Raw genomic sequence first — 22177 nt, 5'->3', positions numbered from 1 at the left:
GTCGCTCGCGGGGCCGGGACTTGCGGGGGGAGGAGTCGTGAGACTGAGGCTACAGGCGCGCGCCGCCTTGGAGCCGCCCGTGTCGGCCTCGCCCCCGAGAGCCGATTGGCTGATGCGCTGGGCCCAGGATGGGCCGGGGGCGGGTCCATTTAAAGACCTCGGGACAGGAGCGGGCGCTGTCCAAGCTCAGTGCCGAGACAGGTGCAGGCGCAGCGGGGTCGGATCCTCCGCGTCACCGAGGCCATCTCCTGGGTGATGGGGTGGGCTGTGTGTCCTTGACGGACTTTTGTGAGCCCCCAACCCCCGGCGGACCTGAGACCATGGCCCCTCCTCAGAGCTCCCGGGCCTCGCTGGATTTCGGGGGACCCCTGGGTAATGGGGCAGAGAGGGTGGGGACTTGGGGGCAGAGAGGGTGGGGACCTGGGGCCAGAGGCTCAGCGAGGGAGACTTGGAGGGGTGAGCTACGAGCGGGGATGGGGGCAGGATCTAAGAATGGAAGGCTTTAAGGAGTATCCGGAGGCAGAGGGATCTGGGGGTTTGCGGGGGAGTGTCTGGAGAGGGAGCTGAGGAGGGGCCAGTTCTGGGGGCTGCAGAGCGGGGGATTTGTGGGGTGGAAGCCAGGACGGAGCAGGAGGGTCTTCAAGGGGGACTGGGGGCGAGGACCAAGGTGAAAGTCAGGGAAAGGGGCTGAGGGCTGAGGACGGGATATGGAAGAGGACAAATGGGAATGCTGAGCGGGCCCTGGAGGCGACAGGACGCCTATGGGGCTCGGGGGAGAATTGCGGAGCGGACGCCCGACGCGATCGCCCCCCTTCCCCAGGCGCTGCGGCGCTGATACTGCTGCTCCCTGCCACCATGTTCCACCTGCTCCTGGTGGCCCGCTCGGGCCCAGCGCGCCTCCTGGGCCCACCCCCCTACCTGCCCGGACCCGAGGCGCTGTGGAGCCCGCGGGCGCTGCTGCTCTTGCTCACCTGGCTCGGCCTGCAGGCGGCGCTCTACCTATTGCCGGCGCGCAAGGTGTGGACTCGGCTCGCGGGCGCGCGGGGGAGGCGGTCGGAGGGAGGGGGCTCGGCGAGAAGGAAGGCTTTCTCGACTCTTATCAGAGTCCCTTTGTGCCTGCAGGTGGTCGAGGGGCAGGAATTGAAGAACAAGAGTCGCCTGCGCTACCCCGTTAACGGTGCCTGGGGGATGGGTCCTTGTGCTGGAGTTGCGCGGTTGGGGGTGGACCTCCAGGCCCAGTGGGATTAGCTCCCAACCCCAAGCTCCGTTATGTGACTCTCTTCCGCCCAGGACAGACGTGGCGGGGGGGGGGGGGGGGGGTGTCTCACGATCCCTCTCTACACCCCTTGTCTCTCCACCCCCACCTACAGCATTTGCTGCTACTCTCTGCACCAGAGCAGTGGCTGGGGTGAAAGCTGAGGTCTCAGCCTAATGGCTTGGCGTGAGGTCTGTGACCTCCCTGGGCTTTGGGCTGTGTGTGTGTGTGTGTGTGTGTGTGTGTGTGTTGGGGGACTGGGGGTGGAGGGGCACAGCCCCCAGGACTCACTGTGTACTTCGGTTCAGGCTTCCAGGCCCTGGTGGTGACAGGCCTGTTGGTGGGCCTGGGGGTGTCAGCTGGGCTGCCCCTAGGGGCACTCCCGGAAATGCTCCTGCCCTTGGCCTTTGCGGCCACCCTCACCGCCTTCGTCTTCAGCCTGCTCCTCTATCTGAAGGCTCTGGTAGCCCCTGCCTACGCCCTGGCTCCTGCCGGGAACTCAGGTGAGAGGGGACCCAGGAGGGTGCAGAGGGAGGCCGATGGCGTGCTTGCTGGCACCCTCACCCTCTGTTATTCTCCAGGCAATCCCATTTACGACTTTTTCCTGGGACGGGAACTCAACCCGCGCATCTGTTCCTTTGACTTCAAATATTTCTGCGAACTGCGGCCTGGCCTCATGGCCTGGGTATGCTGGGCATGGCTAAGTGGGCCTCAGGCCAGGAGGAGGGCTAGGGTGGGTGAGCAGGGCTTGGGCAGGGCAAGGCCAGTATGTGCAGACATAAATCATTATTCGTTCATCCCACAAATATTTGTTGAGTCCACCATGTGCCCAAGGTACTGGGAGACAAAAGAGAAAAAAGTTATATGAAAGAAAGAAAAAAAATCTCTGTCCTCATGGAGCCTACATTCTAGTGAGACAGACAAAAAATTAGTAAAATATATATAGCAGGTCAGGGGATGCTAAGTGCTATGGAAGAAAATGAAGCAGGGAGGGAGTTAGGAGAGCAGGTGCAACTTGAATAAAGCAGCCCAGCACAAAGTCTACTTCGAGGAGAGACAGTGATAGATGCTGGTTGCTGGTCAGAGCGGCGCAGAACCTAGAACTGATCACTGGTGGACTTGACAATGTGCCCGCTATGTTTTTGGTTATAGTCACCCGTGCTGGACTGTGGTTAAGATTTCCAAAAGGGAAATCTTGGGCATGGTCCCTCGTGTCACCCTGGAAACTACCTCATCCAGAGGCAGGGGGAGTGCCAGGTGCCCCCCATGGATCTGGATCCAGCCTCCGAGGTCATTTCCTCCTGTGAAGTGGGGTAAGGAGCGAGCTTCCTCCTAAGACTGTGAGGATTAGAAGTGGTCACCTGAATGACAGCCCAGTGCTACCAGATGGAGGTGCTCAGGGCAGGCTTGCTGCCCGCTGACCCTCACGGAGCACTGACTGTGTGCCAGACACTGTGCTGAGTGCTTCACACGCGTTGTCATGAGCTCTCACACGGCTCCGCGAGGCGGGTCCATGATTATCTCCATTGTCCACATGGGGGTGGGGAAAGTAGGCTTCAGAGAGGGTAAGCACCTTGCCCAGGTGGCTAAGCTGAGATTCACAACCAGCTGTTTTAACTCTCAAGTCTGAAGCGTCTGACCGCTCCCTACGCTGCTCTCCCAAAGGGAGCACTACAGAACAAGGCAGGAGAAAACAGGCGGGGAGGGGGTCCACTGCAGCCTCTCGTTCCCAGGGTCCAGGGCTGGATCCATTCCACAAAGGGCTGGAGAGTTAGTGATTGACAGCAGAGAGGAGGGGAGAGGTGGGCCGCTGCCCCACCCAGGCACTGCCGCCTCTGTGGAGACGGGCAGGGGACAGACTGCTCCGTCTCCCCCATACCCCCTGCCCCCAGGTCCTCATCAACCTGGCCCTGCTGCTGCAGGAAGCAGAACTCCGGGGGAGTCCCTCACTGGCCATGTGGCTGGTCAACGGCTTCCAGCTACTCTACGTGGCCGATGCCCTCTGGCACGAGGTGAGGCTGGACTGGGCAGGGGAGATGGGAGGGTGTCTGGGGACCTCGTGGGGACTAGGCCAGTGGGTCCTGTCCCTGCAGGAGGGTGTCCTCACCACCATGGACATCACGCATGACGGGTTTGGCTTCATGCTGGCCTTCGGGGACCTAGCCTGGGTGCCCTTCACCTACAGCCTGCAGGCCCAGTTCCTGCTGTATCACCCGCAGCCGCTGGGGCTGCCCATGGCCTCCGTCATCTGCCTCCTCAATGGTCAGTCGGGAAGGGGCGGCTGGCTGGGCCAGCCTTCTCCCTCCCCCTTTCACTATTCACTGTTCAGCACCACTAGGTAGGTGCTAAGCCTCAGGCGCTTCTCTAAAGCGGGGGGGCTGGGTCCTGGGTCTCTGGGCAGACTGAGTCTGGGCCTTGGGTGGATGGTCAGGGTCAGGCAGAAGGCTATGCCCCTCAACCCCGACCGCCTGCTCACGCTTTCCCCCAGCTGTCGGCTACTACATCTTCCGTGGAGCCAATTCCCAGAAAAACACCTTCCGAAAGAATCCTTCTGACCCCAGAGTGGCTGGTGAGCTGGGTTGCTAGGGTGCTCTGAGTGAGATGGGGCAGCTGGGCTTCCTAGGGGTCCCCCATCCCACTATCCCTCTCTCCCCAGGCCTTGAGACCATACCTACAGCTACGGGGCGACAGCTGCTGGTGTCTGGGTGGTGGGGTATGGTCCGCCATCCCAACTACCTTGGAGACCTCATCATGGCTCTGGCCTGGTCCTTGCCCTGCGGTGAGTGGCCTGGGTGGGCATGGGTTGGGGGCCACATGTGTGAGGGGCAGAGGTGGAGTGGTGCCGACAGGATGCCCAGTCTGGGTGTGTAACGGAGAACAGGGATGCCCACGAGTACAGGGAGGAGTTGGAGTTGGGGATGGACACGGCATGTGGCCAGGGCAGACCCCCGTGCCACCAAGCACTGCCAGCACCTTGCTGCAGACCCAGGACGTTTCACCATTGAGCCCCGATGCCCCCGTGAGCCATTAGGTGTGGAAACCTTTGTGAACTGGGGGGCAGGCTGAGTGGTCACAGAGCCTCCCCCTCCCCACAGGGGTGTCCCACCTGCTGCCCTACTTCTACCTCCTCTACTTCACCGCGCTGCTGGTGCACCGGGAGGCCCGGGATGAGCAGCAGTGCCTGCAGAAATACGGCCTGGCCTGGCACGAATACTGCAAGCGTGTGCCTTACCGCATTGTGCCCTACGTCTACTGACGCAGCTCCGCCCACCCGACGTCGGGCACGTGCCCGCCCACCCACCAGCACACCCAGCACCAGGAGCCGGGGCGCACCTGCGACCCAAGGGCCTGCACCCTACCCTGCCTCGAGCTCCAACAGGCAGGGATAGCAGCCTCAGAGAGGTAGTTTGAGGCAAGGAGCAAATGAAGCCAGTGCCTAAAAATGGAGTGGATGGGCTGCTCTTCCTCCTTGGATAAACATCTGGAACCCTTGGTGCCGCTTCTCTCCCTCTCTGGGCTGTTTAAAAAGTCGCTGGGTCAGGCCTCATTAGGGAGAAGCTGAAAGCTGGTTTGCGGCCGGAGTCTGGGGGTGGGTGGGACAACAGCTGTCACTCAGAAATGGGCAATGCCGACAAGGCAGACCAGTCACAGCTTTATTAATGACAAGGGGTCCCCAGTTCAGCCAGGGAGCTCCTCAATGAGAGTCCTCGGAGCAGGTGGCAGGGGGCCTCCCCAAAGCTGCTCCAGCTCCCCAGTGAGGGCGGCCACCTCCTCGGCGGCCACAGCATGGGCTCGGTGGGCCCTGGTGCAGTCTAGAGCCAGGGGTGTGAGGGCCGCCTCATTTTCGTTGGTCCAAGCCAGCAGGAACTGGCACTTCTTCCGGGCCCGGTAGAGGCGATCTCGCTCTTCGGTAGCCACGGCCTGTTTCCGGGCCCGGCCCAGGGTCTGCGCCAGGTGCCCCAGTGCTGCCAGCGTGTAGGCCTTCTGATTGGCCGGGCCCTCGCCCAGCAGGAGGCGGGCGGCCTCGCGCATGGCACCCCTTGTGCCCAGGGGCCCGGGCGGATGCTCGCCTGCTTCCAGCACGTGGGCTGCGGCCTGCAGAGCCTCCTCGGCAGAGGCGAAGACTTGCTGGGCGCCCAGGGCTCCGGAGACGCCGAGCAGCGTGGCACAGAAGTCGGAGAGCAGCGCCTCGTCCCCGCCGTGATACAGGGCAAGAGTGTGTGCATAAGCGAACAGCACGTTGGGCAGCTGGAAGCGCACGAGCGGCGAGGCCCGGCCGCGGCTCAGGCTGGCCAGCGCGGGGATCCGGGTGGGCACGGCGGGCGCGCCGGTCCCCGGGGCGTCTCCGAGAAGCGGCTCGGCGGCAGCAGCATCCTTCCCGGGTTCTGGCGGCGTCCGGGCGGGTGGGAGCTCCAGCTCCGCGGCCTCCCCGCGGGGGACATCGTCCAGCTCCTCCAGAAGCCGCGGCCCGGCCCCGTGCGCCCACCACCACGGCCGCCACGCGGGCAGCAGCCTCCCGGCCTCGCCCCGGCTCAGCAGCCGCTCGAAGGCCGCCTTCTCGGCCGGGGTCAGCCGCTCCCAGAGTCCCGAGAGGCCGCCGGGCGCCGGGCCCGGCCTGAGACCTGCGTCCTCGGGCTCGTCCTCGGTCTCGCGTTGCTGACGCAGCCGGCGGAGGGCGCCGGCCAAGCGGCTGGGCGAGGCGCTGCGGCCGCGGAGCTCTCCCAGCACCTGGTCTCGGTAGAAGTCCTCGGCGCAGGCGCCGTGCGCCCGGTAGCACCGCAGCGAGCAGTAGGGCACGTTACAGCGCGGGCAGGTGTAGCGCGCGGGCTGGGCCTCCCCGGCCGGGCAGAAACCGCACGGCCCAGCCGGCTCCATGGCAACTGGCGCCGCAGGCCGCCACCGAACGCACACGGATTCCCGCCCGGCGCTTCCGGCGCTCCTCGAGTACTTCCGCCTGTGCGGGGCCGAGGGGGCGCTTAGTCAACGCACCCCGAGGACTCTCGGCAATTTCCGTCCACATTCGGAAGCCAGACCCCACCCCTCTCTCTAGTCTCGCTCGGGCAGGCGCAGGAGCCGCTCGTGACGTAAGAGCCCCGCCCCGCGCGGTGAGAGAAGCAGGAAAAGTGCGTCGGGCGGGCGCTCCGCCAGTGCCAGCTCGCCCCCTAGTGGTTGCCTTTTGGGCACTACAAATAGGTTCGGCAGAAATGGATCTTTGCTAAGCAGCTACCCTGGGCCACTAATTGTGCCAGGTCCATAGGAGATGAGATGCCTCCCCGCGCTGCAGGGGCAGCCATTCTGCTGGGGGACACAGACAAATAAAGGGGAGTGGAAGAAGGCCAAGGTGGAGTACCTAGCCTAGACTGGGTGTGTGTGTTGGGAGCATTTCCCCTTTTCAGAAGACAGCATTTAACAAGTATCTGAGCTCCTGTTTGATTTCCACCTCCAAACCTATCGTTCATCCAACTTTAAAGAGCAGACTCCGAACTAGGGGCCAAAAACACAGGAGCAAAAAGAGATGGAGTCCCTATCCTAATGGAGCTTAGTTTGTGGTAGAGTGGGGGTGACCCACAAACCGTGCCAAGCACTGTGAAGACTTGGTCCATGGCACCCCTGAAAGTAAGCTCTGGGTTCTTTGGTTCCTCACTTAACTCACATTCAGCCCCACCTACAGTCAGTTTTGCTTTCAAAATACCTCATCTCAATATGGATCATATATTTCCCTACCAAGATCTGGATGGATTTGACCACCCTCAGGTCTGCATCCCCACTACCACTGGTGGTTTAAGCTACTTGCCCCTCAACTGGATGACACCACCTTAACTGGTTTCCTTTCTTGCCAGCCCTCCAAAAAATCAGCCAAAGTATTAGATCACAAGTCAGATCACATCAGGTCCTTGCTTAAAACCCTTCCCTGCACTTAGTGACCCTCCATTGCACTTGGACTCAAACCCCAACTTCTCTGCATGTCTGCCAAGACCCCGCAGGATCTTCCTGTAACAGCTACATCTCACGTTAGCATGAGGGAAGCCATCTTAGGGAAAGGAAGCAAGATTTAACTATGACCCTGACTCACTAGTTTCTAAGAATGCACTCTGGCCTGCACGTAGCCTAGATGATTAAGCACCTTTCCCTTTTGCAAAATACATGATCTAGTTCTGTGACTCTTGCTTACATATATCTCCCAGCTGTGATAAGATGGTAACTTTTTTCTCCAAGTTGCCGAGGAACATGATGACCTCCAGAAAGAAAAACTCTGCGTTGGTACCCATCATGAATGACACAAGAGATACTGAGGTGACGAAGTTTGTCACACTGGATGGTCAACATTCCTAAACCTCCTCCTTCCCTGCCCATTTCTCCTATGTAACAGCCTCAAGATTCTGTATCACTTTTAAGATGGTTCTTTAGGACACTAGTCTGCCATCTTCCGATTATGCTAGCTAATCGTATAAATTTTCCTTTCTCAACCACCGGCTTGTTTGCAATTGATGGGCACCAGATTGTGGCAAGCAGAATGAGCCCCTTTTTGCTCGATTACAATCCCATCTTCAGAGGCCTTCCCTAGCATAGGGTGTGTGTCCACCCCCACTCCGACTTTCATTACTGCACTGCTTCCTTTGAGGCTGTACCACTTGTAACTAGTGTTCTCATTTTCCCCACAAGAATCTCAACTCCTAGAAGAAAGAGGGCCACATCTTTCTAAAAAGATCCCTACAGAGACAAAAACAGCCAATATATTTGCACACTTACTACGTGGTAGGTGCTAATCCAAGTTCTTTACACCCTTCGTTTAATCCTCACGGCAACTCAAGAGATTACGGCAGAGATTAAATAAGTAGTTAATTCAAGGTCAGCCAGACAGTAAATGGAGCAAGGATCCAAACTCAAGGCAGTCCAAGTCCAGAGCCCAAGGTCTTTACCCCGTGGCATGCTGTACCCCAAGAACCAGCAGGTTCAAAACTCTTAGCAGAATGAATGAGGGAGTATGCATGTGTTGCTAGGAGGGAAACTTCAATCAGCCTCAGTGAACTCCACTTCCGGGAACACTGACTCAATCAACTGACCAACCTCAGCTGTTATTAGGTTAACAAGGCTGCCACAGTTCCAATGTAATCAGGCAATGCTTTCCACAGCTGGGGCAGACCAGACCCCCTGCCCTAGACTCCATCAAGGCCACAGCTGGTCCAGGGAAAGGCCAGACTGATGTTCCCTGATACATCTACTTGAACTCCTCCCCTCCACTGCTGCCTCCATAAAACCTCCCACAATTCCTGCTCTCTTGTTTAAAAAAAAAAAAAGAACAAAAATGATTTGGGGGAATTATCAAGTCATTTGGAAATCAGAAATTGCCCCAATTCTCCCTCTGAAGGGCTAGCATCTGTGGTTACCCATTTTCACCAGAAACCTTTTCTTGTAGTTTACCAACCCCTCCTCACCCCGCCCCCTACCCCTGACCAAGGGCCTCTGCCTCTTCCTAACTTGACACTGCCAAGAAACCAGAGACGCCTCACTAGTGGACACACCAGCAGCCCGAGAAGCCATATCTCTCTCTCTGCAAATGAAGATCAAACAATGAGACGACTAGGCTAAGTGGCTTTATTAGAGAAAGCCAGGATTACAAAGAATTTAAGAGTTGGCATTGGGGCCCTTCTTCTTGCCAAAGGTGGGCACAACGTTGACAAAGCGCCGGTTGTACTGCATCCGCCGCTTGGCCCGGCCTGTCTTCTTCTTCTTTTTCTCCTGTTTGGCCACCTGGGAAAAGCGAGGGCTGATCAGACCCTGGCTCACCTCTTCTAAGCCTTCCCTCAGACTTACCTCCAGGGAGGGAGAAGGCAGACAGGGCAAGGGCCAAAAATCTTTAAAACAAAGTCCAAAGGACATCACTAACACTGTCACTTACCTTCGGAGTCTGACCTCTTACTTTCCCAGCACGGGCCAGGGAACCATGGACTTTACCTGTGGTGAGAAAGGAGACCAACAAGTGGTTATCGAGCAGGAAGGGCCCAACGGGGAATGAGAACAAAGTTGCAGAGATTTGACTTCTGACCAAGAATGTCTAGTCTGTACGTTCTGGGGTTTCACTTCAGGATATTTCAGCCCCTGACTTTCAACAAGAACTCAAGAGCACGCTAAGGATCTGCTCTGACCTAATTTTAGTGAGAAAGCTGGGAAACAGTCAAGGTTCTAGTAAGTGACTGAAATAGAACTATACTCCGGCTCAGTCTCCCATGGACGTCTCAAAAGTTCATCTGGAGGGAGGTAAACAAGAAGAACCACCCCAAATTGAGGCCACCGAACGCCACACCCCACACCCATTAAGTGATTACGAGCAGTTTAAAGACAGTCCTCACCAACTCACCTCCAAGCATGCGGCCGGCTACTTCCAGAGTGGTCAGAGCCTCCACCCCACACTGGCCCAGAGTAGCCTCATCCTCTAGGGGCGTGCCTGCCAGGAGCAAAACTTGATCTTCTGGAGCGATACCCTCCAACGAGGCTACATGAGCCTGCAGAGAAAAATGAGGCTCATGAGCGTTCCTGCGGGGGCCGAAGTTGAAGAACACGGGCGGATGGAGCCCAGGGAGCACCACGCAGCCCTACCTTGATCTGGGCGACCGTCTCCTGGCCGGTCACCTCGAGGGTGTGTAGCTCCTGGGTGCGGACAAAGAGCTGCATGTCGGCGACTGAGAAAAGACAGACTCGTAAAAGAGACGCTCTGGGACAGAGGAGACCGGGGAATGGGTGGCGGGCTAGGGACGGTCGCTCCGGGAGATAGGTGGTCGCGGGGTCTCACGTGGGCGAAGCCGGGCCTGCCAGGGAGCTCGGGTGGGGACGGGAGCCCGGCCACAGGGCAGCCCCTCTTCCTCTATTTCTCCTGCGCTCTCTGATCTCGCGGCCAACCTGCTATTAAGCTCTCCGGATCCAGCCGTGGCCCAACTCTTACCTGAACCTCGGCCACCGCTGCCGCTACCGCGAAGATGGAGTCGAGAAAGAGGAAGGAGCGAGGGCGCGCACGTCCTCGCCGCCTGCTGCGTGCTACGTCACTGCCGAGCGACCGCCAGAGCCTCTCATTTTTGTACCGCCCACGACCGTTCTAGCTCCGCCTCCTTTCGTTCCGCGCAGGCGTCATTTCGGTCCCGGCGGCGCGCGCAGGAAGGGGCGGGACCAGGTCGGTTGCGCGCGCAGAACGCTTGTGTACGGGGGCAGTTCAAGATGGCGGCGGCCATGTTCCGGGCTGCTCTGCGGGGCTGGAGAACCGGCCTCCAGCCGGGCTGCGGGCTACGGCGGCTGGTGAGAGCGCTGAACCTGGAGCTGGGGGCAGAGGGCTGGGTGTGAGGCTCACTGTTATTCCTTGTAACCCTAAAAACCGCGACCCTACTTGGGGGCTTAGTTTTCTCGTCTGATCGGGGGCTCTTCTGGAGCTCAGATGCAAGATTGAGAGGGATGGTGGCATTGCCTGGAGCGCGCTCTGGAGTGTGGGGGGTGGAACCTGATTGGAGAACATCCCAGGTTAGTCAGAAGTGGGAGGGGCTGCTTATCGACTAATTTTTTTGGAGGGGAAACCGTTCCACAGGGTGGAGTCGGCCCTGGATCATTGGCGACACTCCTGGGAACCTAGAGCCCATGATATACAGGCCACTTTACCCTGTTGCCCTGTTCTCATTGTAAGCCTGGGGCCCACCAGGACTCGGGAGTATCTATGGGGAGAAGTGTCCAAGACTGATTTTTAAGCTGGAGGATGGGAGGACAGACTTCGGAGTGTGACCTTAGCTAGATTGTTTATTGACGTTTTAATCTTTGTTGGGTGTAAAAAGGGGGTATAAAATAAAATACATAACTTGTCGCGTTATAAGAATTAAGTGCAAACGATACTCGTAGAGCACTAGTGCAGTGCCTGGTGGTGTCTATATGAGGCTGAAACGTTCCAGGTAAGGGAGGGCCACATCGGATGAGTGTGAGTGGGAAATGATCACGATTGCAACAGGTGCCTAGCCCAGAACTAGAATATTTTAGTGGAATGTTCAGAGAAAACTTTAAAATACCGGAAAATGCTGCATTGGTCAGACTTAACGGTTAATCAGCTTTTCAGAAGTATACACACACTTGTTATTTGAGTCCCAAGAAAATCCTGAGAGGCAGGCCCTTCAAAGTGCCTCAAATTCTTTTCCACTCCACCTGTACCCTGCACTCTGGCAAACTGAAGCCTGGTGCTTTCCCACCTCCAGCCTTTTATTTATGCCATTCTCCCCACCTGTGATGTTTCCTTTCTCTACCTACTAAAGTTCTGCCTACCCTGTGGTGGGTGGGCTGATGGAGAGACGGTTGTTTTGTTTTTGCTTCAGAGCCAGACCCAGGGGCCTCCCGATTACCCCAGTTTCGTGGAGTCTGTGGATGAATACCGGTTTGTGGAGCGCCTGTTACCTCCCACCAGCATCCCAAAGCCCCCAAAGCATGAACATTATCCCACTCCTAGTGGCTGGCAGCCCCCCAGAGGTGAGCTGGGTGATGAGGATGGCTTGAAGGCTGCAGGGACGCGTCCCCTTCTCTGGTGGTCGACCTGCCCCGGCTGAGGCTCTGGACTCCCCAGTGGGTTCAGGACTTGTGTTGAGGTCTCTCAGGGCTAGCATCTGTCTCATGTTCAAGGAAGAGCCCAGGAAGAAGCCCTGTTTCACTAGTACCCATCCATCCTCACTATCGGGATGAGATCTTCCCATGCGGGAAAAGTGAAGCATAGAGAGAAGACCCAGCAGCTTGGATCCCACCCCCCAGTAGGCCATGTACCATAATTGAGAACATAGCTTGGGCGTCAGGCAGTTCTGGGTCTGAATTTGGCTCTGCTCTTCATGGGGAGTGTGATCTTCAGTTAGTCACTTAGTGCAGAGCCTGGCATGGGAGGTGTTCCATGTTTGTAAATCCCCATCTCTTTGTGCCAGAGATTGATTCAGCCTCCCTGAGCCAGTGCAGAAGGGCAAGGACTGGCCCCAGAGTGGGGCCCAAAGATCCAGGGAGGCATGGCCCTGACTTCATTTCTTCTTGAGCACCTTCTGGTGCCAGGCGCCGTGCTGGGCCTTAGGACACCAGGGTGAACCAGCTGGTCCTGGCTCTAAGCTGAGGGAAAGAGCAGGTCTCCTGACTCGAAGTCTGGAGATGGCTTTGCTGTTGGGAGCACTGTTCCTCTGCAGATGCTGTGAGGGGAAAGGCTTTGGCTGAGGTGGGATGAAACCTAGGAAGATTTGGCTTATCACCGTTCCTCCCTGTCACAGACCTTCCACCCAACCTGCCCTACTTTGTGCGGCGTTCTCGGATGCACAGCATCCCTGTCTACAAGGACATCACGCACGGGAACCGTCAGATGACTGTGATCCGGAAGGTGGAGGGGGACATTTGGGTAAGTAGGTAGATGGGTCAGGGTCTGACTCTGTCCCTTTGAGGGCTGAAGGGATGGGAGTCCTCTAGAGGGGAAGGTCTCCTGACCAGGCTTGAATTGTCATCTCCCCCCAGGCCCTGCAGAAGGACGTGGAACATTTTCTGAGCCCACTGCTGGGGAAGACACCCGTCACCCAGGTCAATGAGGTGACAGGTACTCTGCGGATCAAGGGCTACTTTGACAAGCAGCTCAAAGCCTGGCTCCTGGAGAAGGGCTTCTGAGGCCCAGCTGAGCAGCCTGCATGACAGCGTCTCCCCCAGACTGAGTCCAGGGGATCTCAGGAGGAGGGAGGTGGGTGTTGGAGGAACTAGGACAGTGCTACAGGACCAGGGCTAAGGGCTCAGAGTGAGGGTTAAAGGGCTTCAGAGCAGGCCTTGCTTGCACAGAGAGGGAAATGGGACCCTCCGCACAGGAGCCAGTACTGGGGGAGACCTGTCTAACACTGGAGACCCACCAGGAACAGCTGAGCTAGTGGGGGGCATTCGTTACTGTCCCCCTACCCCCACTCCCCGCTCCTGCTTTCTCTTTATTGGAGCTCCTTAGCTCAGCTCTTCCAGTTCTGGAGGTTGCTGACTGCTCCTCTGGTGGAAGCACAGCCCAGTCCCATTTTGGGGAAGGCAGCACAGGGTGGACGCATTGGGCACATTCCTTCCTGGCCCTCAGACCCTGACCGCTGCCAGCGCTCCCGAGCCCCTGCTCTAGGCCAGACCTGGTTTGGTGGAGCTACACACGACACAGATGATTCAGACGTGGCTCCTGGAGGCCTTCAGTTCCGAGTGCGGGGCTGGGCTCAGGGGCACAGCATGCCCGTGTCAGCCCCCGGCTCATTCTTTCTGTCCATGCGGAGGTAGAAGGCCCTGTCCCTCTGCTCCATCCCAGACCAGAGTTGGTCTGACTGGGTTTCCAGCTCCACGAAGCAGTCCTTAGCATTAGCTGGCCTGCCCACAAGGGGGTGCTAGGGATCTTCTAGCGGCCCTGCACAGGGGCCTTCTTCCCAGCTTGCTGACCTGGTCTCAAGGCTGGACAGAGGTGTACAGGCTGGAAGATGCTGGCCTTTCACCCCTGCCATCCATCCCACCTCCAGGCAACGAACCTTCACACTCGCCCCATCCTTGGAGTCACGAGGGCCAAAGGCCTGAGTTCCCACCTCCACCCCAGCATCCAACTGGCTACAACAGGGTTCAGGGCTTGGCTCCCCTACTTGGTCTCCTGGGGGCTCAGTTTCTTCATGTGTAAAAGGGGTATATCTTCCTAATATTTAATAATCAACAATGTGCCCAAGAACAGCGCTGGCGTCTACAAATTAACCCTCACCCCTGGAGATTCCAGGCCATTCTCAAGTCTACAGCCTGAGCGAGAAAAAGGAGCCCAGCGCGCTGATCCTAGGACACCAGCTCCACCAATCGTTAATGCAAGTTTTTATTCGGCTGTATATACAATTTAAGCTATTAAAATTTGTACAATATTTACAAATTAAATAATCATCTGAAACTGTCTCCAGCAACTCTTGTAACACAAAACCAAGGGGGAAAAGACAGGGACAGGCAGGCCTCGGCTCCTGTGGTCCCTACCTGGCCCAGAGCCTTTTCTGAACTGGAAAGACCAGGGGCCTGGCACTCCTGCTTCTCCTTCCTGGGCTCAAGCGTTCAAATTCAAAGACAAAATTTAAGCCAAAAGACAACAGCAAGGAAGTAATTCCAATTCTAAACTCAAGAAAAGTTCTCTAAGTTGAGAAGTGGCCTTCCATGGATTATGGGGCTTACAGTGGTTCAGGAGCAGAAACACAAGCCCTCAGCCTGGAGGGAGGCTGGGCAGTGGCTGCTGCGTGGGACCAGGGACAGTCTCATCTTAGACAAACTGCAGGGAGAAAGGGGCCTGGGGGAGGGACAGGGCCAGGTCCCTCAGCGTCGCGGCCTGCTCCTCCATCCCCAGGCCCTCCCTTCCCTGAGTCGTGTGGTTGCCAGTAAGACGTGTAAATGCCACAGGGCATAAGGGGCACCACCACCACCACAAAAGGCTTCTGGGGAGTTCAGGGTAAGAAAAGGACATCGGTACCAGTCTTGGAGGGTGGGCCAGGGAGCAAGTTCCCGGCCTGCCTCCAGCCCCTTGAGTCCACACTTGGGAACGGGAGGGAGCTAATACTGTTTGGCACTGCAGCGTGACTCCACACACACAAGTGCGGCTCAGAGGGGCTGCCCCTTCTCCCAGAGCGGGGGCAGGGGGGCAGAGGGCTTCTCAGAGGCTGCGCCTTTCTGCCTTCACAGCCCAGCAGAACTCGGGGCTGAAGGATTGGAGGGGAAGGCTGGAACTGACCCAGGATCTCCATGGCTGCCCAGGACTGTAAGGGCTAGAGTCACTGGGGCCTCAGGCCTCTTTCCACTTGGCCTAGGGGATGCCACCTCCTCTGTCTCAGAGCTGGGGGTTACTGCTCCCTGGTGCAGATAGAGAGGGAGCTGGCACTTGGTGGCAGGACATGTTCCAGCAAGGGCTGCTCAAAAGAGTGGGGGCAGGGGCCAGGACTGGGGCAGTGTCAGTGGGCAACAGGGGACTCCAACTTCTGCAGGCGACGGCGGCGGAGCTCTGCTGCATCAGGCTCCCCATCCTCAGGTAGCTCCTCGGCGCCCACTGACTCAGGAGCTGGGGATGGAGAGGTCAGAAGTGGAACCCAGAGAAGCCCCATGCCCCACCCCCTGTGGGCCGACCACAACTACCTGGAGCCTTTTCAGGTTCAGAGGCTGGTGAGGAGGCCCCTGGGGATGGGGTGGTGGCCTCAGAGCTGGGGATGCTGGTGGAGGAGGAGGCAGCAGCGACAACAGAAGGGGCAGTCTCCTCAGTGGGGCTGACTGAGGTGGCAGGCCGTGGGGGCCTAGGAAGAGAAGGGACAAGAGGTGGGCCTGGCCTTGGCATCCTGGCATGACTGGGCAGAGTCTCCTGCCCTGGTGAGCCTTGCAGGGTAGAGTCCAGCACCAATGTGCCTCTGCAGCCCCGGTGACCAGCAGATACAAGTGAACACGTGCTGTACGAATTATCCTGATTCTATACCGTAGATGGACTGTAAACCATCGTAGGCAGGACTGCTGGCCTTGTACATTGCCGTCTCCACCCGGGGTGCCAGGCCCCTTAACAGGGTATCCACCTAGGACATGTCACTGAATAAAACACAGCACTCCAGTCTCAGACTCGAGCTCCCCTCCACGCCTATGCTGTCAGTGCTGGGTGCACTTTGTTATGTGACCTGTGAATAGGAATTAGAACCCTTCTATTCACACAAGGTAATTCAAACAAAGCAAGTGAGTGATGGGACCAGGACTTGAACTCGGGCTGGGCTGGCTCCAAGTGACTTGTTATTCGCTGTCTCAGATCCAGGGCAGTGATTCCCGGTCAGTGTCACCATATGTCAGGAGGGTGGACGTGATGAGCTCAAGCACTGAGAATTAGGAGTAATTTGATTTTAGAAAAACATAAAGGAACAAGATTCAAGATCAGCTACACATCACTCCTACTTAGATCCAGACAGGCCTTCTGCAGGAGGAGGATGAAAAGGCACCAAGAACCCTGAGACCCTGGGTGTGCCTACAGATGGGTGGCCTGAATCAATAGGTGTCGCAGGGTGACAAAAGAGAAAAGGCCAAGAATCCCTGCTGGGGGCCTCCTCTTGGCAGCTCCACGCCCCGCCGCCCGCCGCGGTGCCCCGTGGAGACGCACCCCAAGGAGGCAAGCACGGTGAGGTACTGGTTGATCTGCAGCATGGCAGCGTCCAGCAGCGTGTGGATGTTGCGCAGGCTCTGCAGCCGGGCCTCCAGGTGCTGCCGCTCATGGCCTTCCAGAGCCCGCAGCTCCTCCGGGGTCAGCCCAGCAAAGCCCGCAGGGGGCACAGGCATCGGCGGGAAGGCTGGAGAGAGAGAGGCTCAGCCTGGACTGCCAGGGCCTGACACCTCCCACCCTCCAGAGCCGCTCCGAGAGTGGCCCACCTTACCAAAGGGTGGGGGCAGTGGCATGCCCATCCAGGGAGGAGGGAAGGGGAAGCCTGGGGTGGGGCCGGCCTCAGGGGCGGGGGCAGAGCCAGGTGCCGCGGCAGAGGCAGCAGCAGCAGCTGTGGTTGTGGCTGCTCCACTGGGCCGAGAAAGGGCTGCTGAAGAGCAAGAACAGGAAGTCAGTGAGTGTTGATAGCCCTCTGCTTCCATTCCTCCCACCCCAGTGCGGTCACGGTACCCAAAGGGCTCACCTGCACTGGTGGATGGAGGGGCCACGGCCTCTCCTGAGCTGGGAGGAGGTGGGACGGGTGGAAAGGGGCCCATGGGGGGCCACAGCGGGAACATGCCTGGAGGAAAGGGAGGCAGGAGGCCCTGGGGGACTGCAGAGAGAGGACAGGGGCTGGTGAGAAAAGGTCCAAACCGCAAGCAAGGGGCTGGTTGTTGGGAGCTCTGTCCTCTGCTCTCATAGGCCGCTCGGAGCTCAGCACTGATCACACGCCACTGCAACCACCTCTGTCTCTTCCTGTGACCCCTCCCCCACCCAGACTGAGCTTCTGGAGGGCAGGGACCAATTCCCCTCAGTATTTCCCACCCAGCCCAGAGCAAGTACCCCACAGTGTGCTGCACGGCCAAATGAGGGGGCCACTCACAGTTGGGGGCCTGGGGCAGGAGTGGTGGGGCATGGGGGGCAGGTGGTGGCCCCTGATCCGCGGGTTCAGGGGGCGGTGGTGACTGGGTCGGCAGCGATGCACGAAGAACATCCATTCGGCAGGTGGGGCAGGTCTGCTGCCGCTGGAACCAGGAGCGCAGGCAGCTGCAGGGCAAGACCAGCCAATGGTCAGCAGGTCCCGAGAGGCCTGCCTCCCAGCCTGCCCCCGACGTGCAGGGCCCCGTGGCCCCCACCTGGTGTGGAAAATGTGGTTGCAGGGCAGTCTCTTGGCACCAGTCACCATCTCTTCCCGGCAAATGATGCACACGTTGTCCATCGCCTGGAGTTCCTCTGGGGTGGCATCCGGATACCTGGTTAGGACAAGCCAAGGACATGTCAAGACCAGAACTGGAGGCAGGGGGACCTGGGGCAGAGCTTGCGAGAACAGCTGGGACAGGCCCACGTACAGTGTGTTCATGTTGCGGATGGCTCGGCGAGACATGATGGCATCTGTCACAGCTTTCTTGAACTGCCTAAGAGCACAGTGTCAGTGAAAGTTAAGAGAGGGAGAGGAGGGATGAGATAGGGGGCAGGGGCAGGGCTGGGCTCACCTCATAGCCAGGTACATAGGCCGGATGGCAAAGAGAGGAAAGGTGTGCACCTTGATCATGATGGTCATGAAAGCCATGTACAGCAGAACCTTGATGAAGCCTGAGGGTAAGCAGGGTGCAGAGAGCAGGTCTTAGGGCCTGGGAGGCAGGGCCGGGGACGCTGGTCTAGGTCAGGGGAGGCCCAGGCTCCTCTCACCTGTAAACAGCTCCGTGTAGAGCATGTACACGGCCTTATTGTCCCAGGGGTTCTCGCTCTGGAGGTCCACGGAATGCAGCACGTACTTGATGAAGATGGTGAGCACCATAGTCATCAGGATGGCATACTGGAGGGAGGGGACGGGGGGCCGTAAGCACGCAGCCCCTCCCCCTCGCTCCAGCTACATTCTGCTACTACCATGCGTGGTGCAATGGCACAAGCACAGGCTGGGACACAGCCCGGGACACAGCCCGGGTCCTCCTAGGTGCCCCACTCACTAGCTGGTGTGACTTTTGGCAACTCGCTAGACCTCTCTGAACCTCAGTTTGCTTGTCTGTAAAACGACAGAATTAACTCTTCCTTAATACCAACACTGCTTTGCTAATTAAGAGAGATACAGGTCGAATGCCCAGCACAGGGCCTGGCATAGAGTAAGCACTCAACAAACGTGAGCTGTTGTCACTGAACAGTTTCCTCTGTGCCAAGGACACACCTCCCCAGTTGTCCATCACGCTAATTCCTTCTGGCCATCAACAGCCAGCTCTTCTGGCATCAACTTTCAGGAAGACTTCCCTGAGCACCAGGTCAGGGCTCTGCCCCCACACGCTCCTCTTTCTGTGCCTTCCCCACTCTCCTAGGGAGGGGGGAGCTGGGACTGACTGATGGCTGCTCCTTGGTGGCCCGCACAGGGATGGCCAGAGAACAGGTGCTCAGTAAGGGTGTGTGGCTTAATCAAGACACATGAGGTGCCACCTCACGCTTGTCCTCCCGACCTCCAAAGCCCGTTTTACCTCAAAGCCAAACACCAGCTGCACAGAAGCCCCACGGGTCAGGATGCTGTGATAGGCGTGGCTGACGAAGAGGAAGTCCAGGATGCCCAGGAGGAACATAAGGGCTGTGGGGAGCCCCCAATGGGGGTTGGTGGGGTCAGCCCAGGGCCTGACAGCCACTTCCTGCTCTAAGACAGTGCCCACCCTCAAGCCCACTATGGCCCCAGCCGTCAAGTTAAGAGGGCACACTCCTGGGGGCCAGCCTCATGGCTTAGCGGATAAGTACACGCGCTCCGCTACTGGCCGCCCAGGTTCGGATCCCAGGCGCGCACCGACATACTGCTTGTCCGGCCATGCTGAGGCCGCGTCCCACATACAGCAACTAGAGGGATGTGCAACTATGACATACAACTATCTACTGGGGCTTTGGGGAGAAAAGGGGGAAAAAAAAAAAAGAGGAGGATTGGCAATAGATGTTAGCTCAGGGCTGGTCTAAGCAAAAAAAAAAAAGAAAAAAAAAGGAGGATTGGCATGGATGTTAGCTCAGGGCTGATCTTTCTCACCAAAAAAAAAAAAGGGTTTAAAAAAAAAAAAAAAAGACGGCACACTCCATTGAATCCGGCCCCCTGGGAACTCCTGTTCTGCCTTGGGGGGCACTGAGGCAGCCCAAGCTCCAGGTGAGGAGGCAAAGAGCTAAGGGGCCAGGCAGTTGAGAAGCCCTGGAGTGGAACAAGGCACAGACAATGATGCAAATTAACTTCCTAAATTATCTTTCCTGTACAGCTGTGAGCCAATGGGCAGCCTGTGCTCTAGGGTGCAGGCCCATGGTTAGGGACTTTTCCTGTTCCAATTCTCCATGGTGCCTCTTCTCCCTCGAGCTCCCTCCTCTCCCCTCGTGTGGGTCTCACTCACAAATAATGCGGCAGTGAAAGAGCCAGGAAATATTGGGGCTGCGTTCCATCTAAGGCAGAGCAGAGAGAAGGTCTGTCAGGAAGGTTGGAGCTCACCCCACATCCCCAGCCCAGCCCTCACTCCACCAGCATGCCCATCGGCCACTCCTTGGCTTCTGTCTGCTCCAGAGAATCCCATGACCCAACTCACAAAGTCCACACGGTCCTCAGCCAGCCAGTGAAAACACTTGAGGAAGAGAAGAAGAGTGAAGAGCGCGACAAAGCGGGGGCTGAAGTCATCCCGAAAGACGGTGAAGGCCAGACAAGTCTCAGTGACAGCATACCAGGAACGTTCCAGAAGGTGCTGGGGTTGAGCGAGGAATGATGCGGAACTCAGACTTTCTGCTTGCCCAGCTCCCTGCCCCTCACTTTTGGGGCCATGAACATCTTACCTCCATCTCTGCTGCCCTCAGCTGTCCAAAGAACACCTTGCCCATCACCTTGCCCAAGAGGAAGACAAGGACGAAGGCCTGGATGTACAGGACCTAGAAGTGAGCAGAGGCTATGGTTTGAAGTCACCTTCTGCTTTGCTCTGCCTGCGGCTCACCATTCAGGAACCTAGCCACATCCCCATCACCATGTATTCAAAGTTAGGCAGCTACTGGCTACTTCACCTCTCTCCTACTTACCTGACCTCTAGCCCCACCCCTGTCTCAAGCAGACTCCTCCTTCCCTCCCAGGGAGTCCCTCCCTCCCCGAGCCCTGGACTCACTGCCATGCTGGGGCTGGACTTGGTCAAGTACACCACAGTCGGGTAGAACTGGTGCTTGAGGTAGTAGGCATGAGCCACCACAGCCCCGGTCAGCGCCAGGCTGGCCGCCATCATCACCGCGGTGCGGAACATTGCCCTGGCCTGGACACCTGCACGGGGAAAGGAAAGAACCGAACCTGTGTGATGAGCACACCGTGCAAACCCAGCACGGTGCCTGAAACACAGTGGCAGAAAATAGGGGAAAGAAAAGAAAAATCTCACTTGGCCCTCACAATCATCACATCAGGAACATCCTGTGCTCCCCCACGTTACAAACAAGGGAACTGAGGCTCAAAGGGGTTAACTGATCACACTGACGCAAGGCCTGGAGCCCGGGTCAGCCTTGTTTCAAATCTAGGGCTCTGTCCACGCTGCCTGCCAAGCCGCCGCCTCCAGGGAGGACTAAGGACAGGCAGCAACGTCGGAGGAGGGCGGAACTGGTACCGCCGACCCTAAAGTGGAGCTGAAGGGGTGGATGCAAACGCAGAAATCTCCAGAAGCGGGAACGCGCGCCTGGGCGGGGAGAAGCCAAGGCGCTGGGGGGCGCATCCGGGCAGGCGACAGCGCCTGTGACAGCCCCGCCGGGGTGGGCGGCAGCGACGCGCACCCCGCGGGAGCGGGCAGGGTACGTCAGCCTGGAACCCTGGCGCCCCCAAATCCCCGGGCGGTGTCAAGTCGGGGCATCGGAGAAACGGCCGAGCGACAGGAGGCGGTGGGGGGGCTGACAGGGGGCCGGGGCGGCCGCGCACCTGTAAGCGCCAGGAGCTGCGAGCGTCGCAGGCGGGGCCCAACCTCTGGGAGAGCGGCCGCGCCGGCGCCTGAGGTCTACGGCTACTTGACAGGCCGAACGCGAGCGGCGGGGCTGAAGGGGCGCGCCGACCCCTGAGACCTCAACGGGAAGGTCCAGGTCCCGACTCCAACCACACCCCGGGCCCGACCCCCGCCCACTCACCAGGAGCCCAGCGCCGCGAGCCCGCTCAGTCGCCGCGACTGCGGAGGCGGCTCCAGTTAACAACACTCCCCACCCACTGCGAGCCGGAACTTCGGGGGTGAGACACCTCACTTCCGGCGGCGCGGAGCGGGGCGTGGATCGTACCAAGTGCATCAGTCCCGTGCCCACAACCGCGCACCCTCCGTGGCGCCGGGAACAGTAGTTCCACCACCGTATCTGGATTTCGTGCCTCCTTGTTGAGCAAGAGATGCGAGAGGTGGTCGGAGCGGAATAGGGCACCCGGGGGGTTGGATAGAGTCCCCCTATTTATTAGTCACAGATGGTATGGTCCCCGCCTCTGAGTGTACTGAACCTAGTGGTGGACTCTAGCTCTCAAAGTGCCTGGAAGGTGGAGCCTCGTGCGGGCCGTACCACTTGGAGGGGGGAGTATGCAAGGGACAAACTTTACAGGCCTAAGAGAAATAAAATGTTTTAGAGCCTCGTTCCAGGGGAATTCACAACAATCTGATGCTTTCACAATGCTATTCACAAATAAGTGCTTTCCAGGAGAAGTGGATTCCGACAAGGAAAATTTGTCGCCTCCATGATCACCCCAAAATTGTGTGGGAGTGAGTCGGGTCCGTGGCTGCTATTGATTGGTCGAG

The 22177-nt window shown here is 58.3% G+C and overlaps 5 protein-coding genes across 13 annotated transcripts; 2 read left to right on the top strand and 3 right to left on the bottom strand.

The window, feature by feature from the left end:
- The first annotated feature begins 43 nt into the window (after positions 1–43).
- TM7SF2 (transmembrane 7 superfamily member 2) lies at positions 44–4749 on the top strand. 2 transcript variants are annotated; one of them, XM_058526458.1, is made up of 10 exons: positions 44–372; positions 821–1017; positions 1123–1177; positions 1564–1758; positions 1837–1940; positions 3148–3267; positions 3349–3517; positions 3744–3824; positions 3912–4034; positions 4351–4574. In XM_058526458.1, exons 1-10 carry the CDS (start codon positions 129–131, stop codon positions 4509–4511), a joined length of 1449 nt encoding a protein of 482 aa, XP_058382441.1. In that variant the 5' UTR covers positions 44–128; the 3' UTR covers positions 4512–4574. The 2 variants fall into 2 exon arrangements, with proteins under 2 accessions (XP_058382441.1, XP_058382442.1); XM_058526459.1 differs by lacking the exon at positions 3349–3517 and having other exon boundaries at positions 4351–4749.
- A 146-nt stretch (positions 4750–4895) lies between these two features.
- ZNHIT2 (zinc finger HIT-type containing 2) lies at positions 4896–7302 on the bottom strand. The gene has a single exon (XM_058526460.1). The coding sequence runs from the start codon at positions 6128–6130 to the stop codon at positions 4934–4936; it is 1197 nt and encodes a 398-aa protein (XP_058382443.1). The 5' UTR covers positions 6131–7302; the 3' UTR covers positions 4896–4933.
- Positions 7303–8835: 1533 nt separating this feature from the next.
- On the bottom strand, positions 8836–10301 carry FAU (FAU ubiquitin like and ribosomal protein S30 fusion). The gene is made up of 5 exons (XM_058526456.1): positions 10197–10301; positions 9854–9936; positions 9615–9759; positions 9156–9211; positions 8836–9007 (listed from the first exon to the last, which is right to left on the bottom strand). Exons 2-5 carry the CDS (start codon positions 9926–9928, stop codon positions 8882–8884), a joined length of 402 nt encoding a protein of 133 aa, XP_058382439.1. The 5' UTR covers positions 9929–9936; positions 10197–10301; the 3' UTR covers positions 8836–8881.
- A 133-nt stretch (positions 10302–10434) lies between these two features.
- On the top strand, positions 10435–14176 carry MRPL49 (mitochondrial ribosomal protein L49). 3 transcript variants are annotated; one of them, XM_058526454.1, is made up of 4 exons: positions 10435–10543; positions 11596–11746; positions 12517–12641; positions 12755–14176. In XM_058526454.1, the coding sequence occupies exons 1-4, from the start codon at positions 10466–10468 to the stop codon at positions 12899–12901; spliced, it is 501 nt and encodes a 166-aa protein (XP_058382437.1). In that variant the 5' UTR covers positions 10435–10465; the 3' UTR covers positions 12902–14176. The 3 variants fall into 3 exon arrangements, with proteins under 3 accessions (XP_058382437.1, XP_058382436.1, XP_058382438.1); XM_058526453.1 differs by having other exon boundaries at positions 10446–10543; positions 11572–11746; XM_058526455.1 differs by lacking the exon at positions 10435–10543 and adding an exon at positions 10584–10762.
- SYVN1 (synoviolin 1) lies at positions 14082–21802 on the bottom strand. Of its 6 annotated transcripts, none has more exons than XM_058526448.1 (16): positions 21534–21802; positions 20543–20691; positions 20223–20315; positions 19982–20134; positions 19793–19841; positions 18902–19005; positions 18111–18237; positions 17915–18014; positions 17771–17836; positions 17558–17674; positions 17305–17468; positions 16906–17034; positions 16657–16809; positions 16386–16572; positions 15389–15546; positions 14082–15317 (listed from the first exon to the last, which is right to left on the bottom strand). In XM_058526448.1, exons 2-16 carry the CDS (start codon positions 20672–20674, stop codon positions 15211–15213), a joined length of 1839 nt encoding a protein of 612 aa, XP_058382431.1. In that variant the 5' UTR covers positions 20675–20691; positions 21534–21802; the 3' UTR covers positions 14082–15210. The 6 variants fall into 6 exon arrangements, with proteins under 6 accessions (XP_058382431.1, XP_058382428.1, XP_058382432.1 ...); XM_058526445.1 differs by having other exon boundaries at positions 16657–16812; positions 21534–21801; XM_058526449.1 differs by having other exon boundaries at positions 15392–15546; positions 21534–21801.
- Positions 21803–22177: the final 375 nt, after the last annotated feature.

This window comes from Diceros bicornis, chromosome 31, assembly GCF_020826845.1.
Source record: "Diceros bicornis minor isolate mBicDic1 chromosome 31, mDicBic1.mat.cur, whole genome shotgun sequence".
NCBI classification, from domain to species: Eukaryota; Metazoa; Chordata; class Mammalia; order Perissodactyla; family Rhinocerotidae; genus Diceros; species Diceros bicornis.
This window is presented reverse-complemented; position numbering and strand designations above follow the sequence as displayed.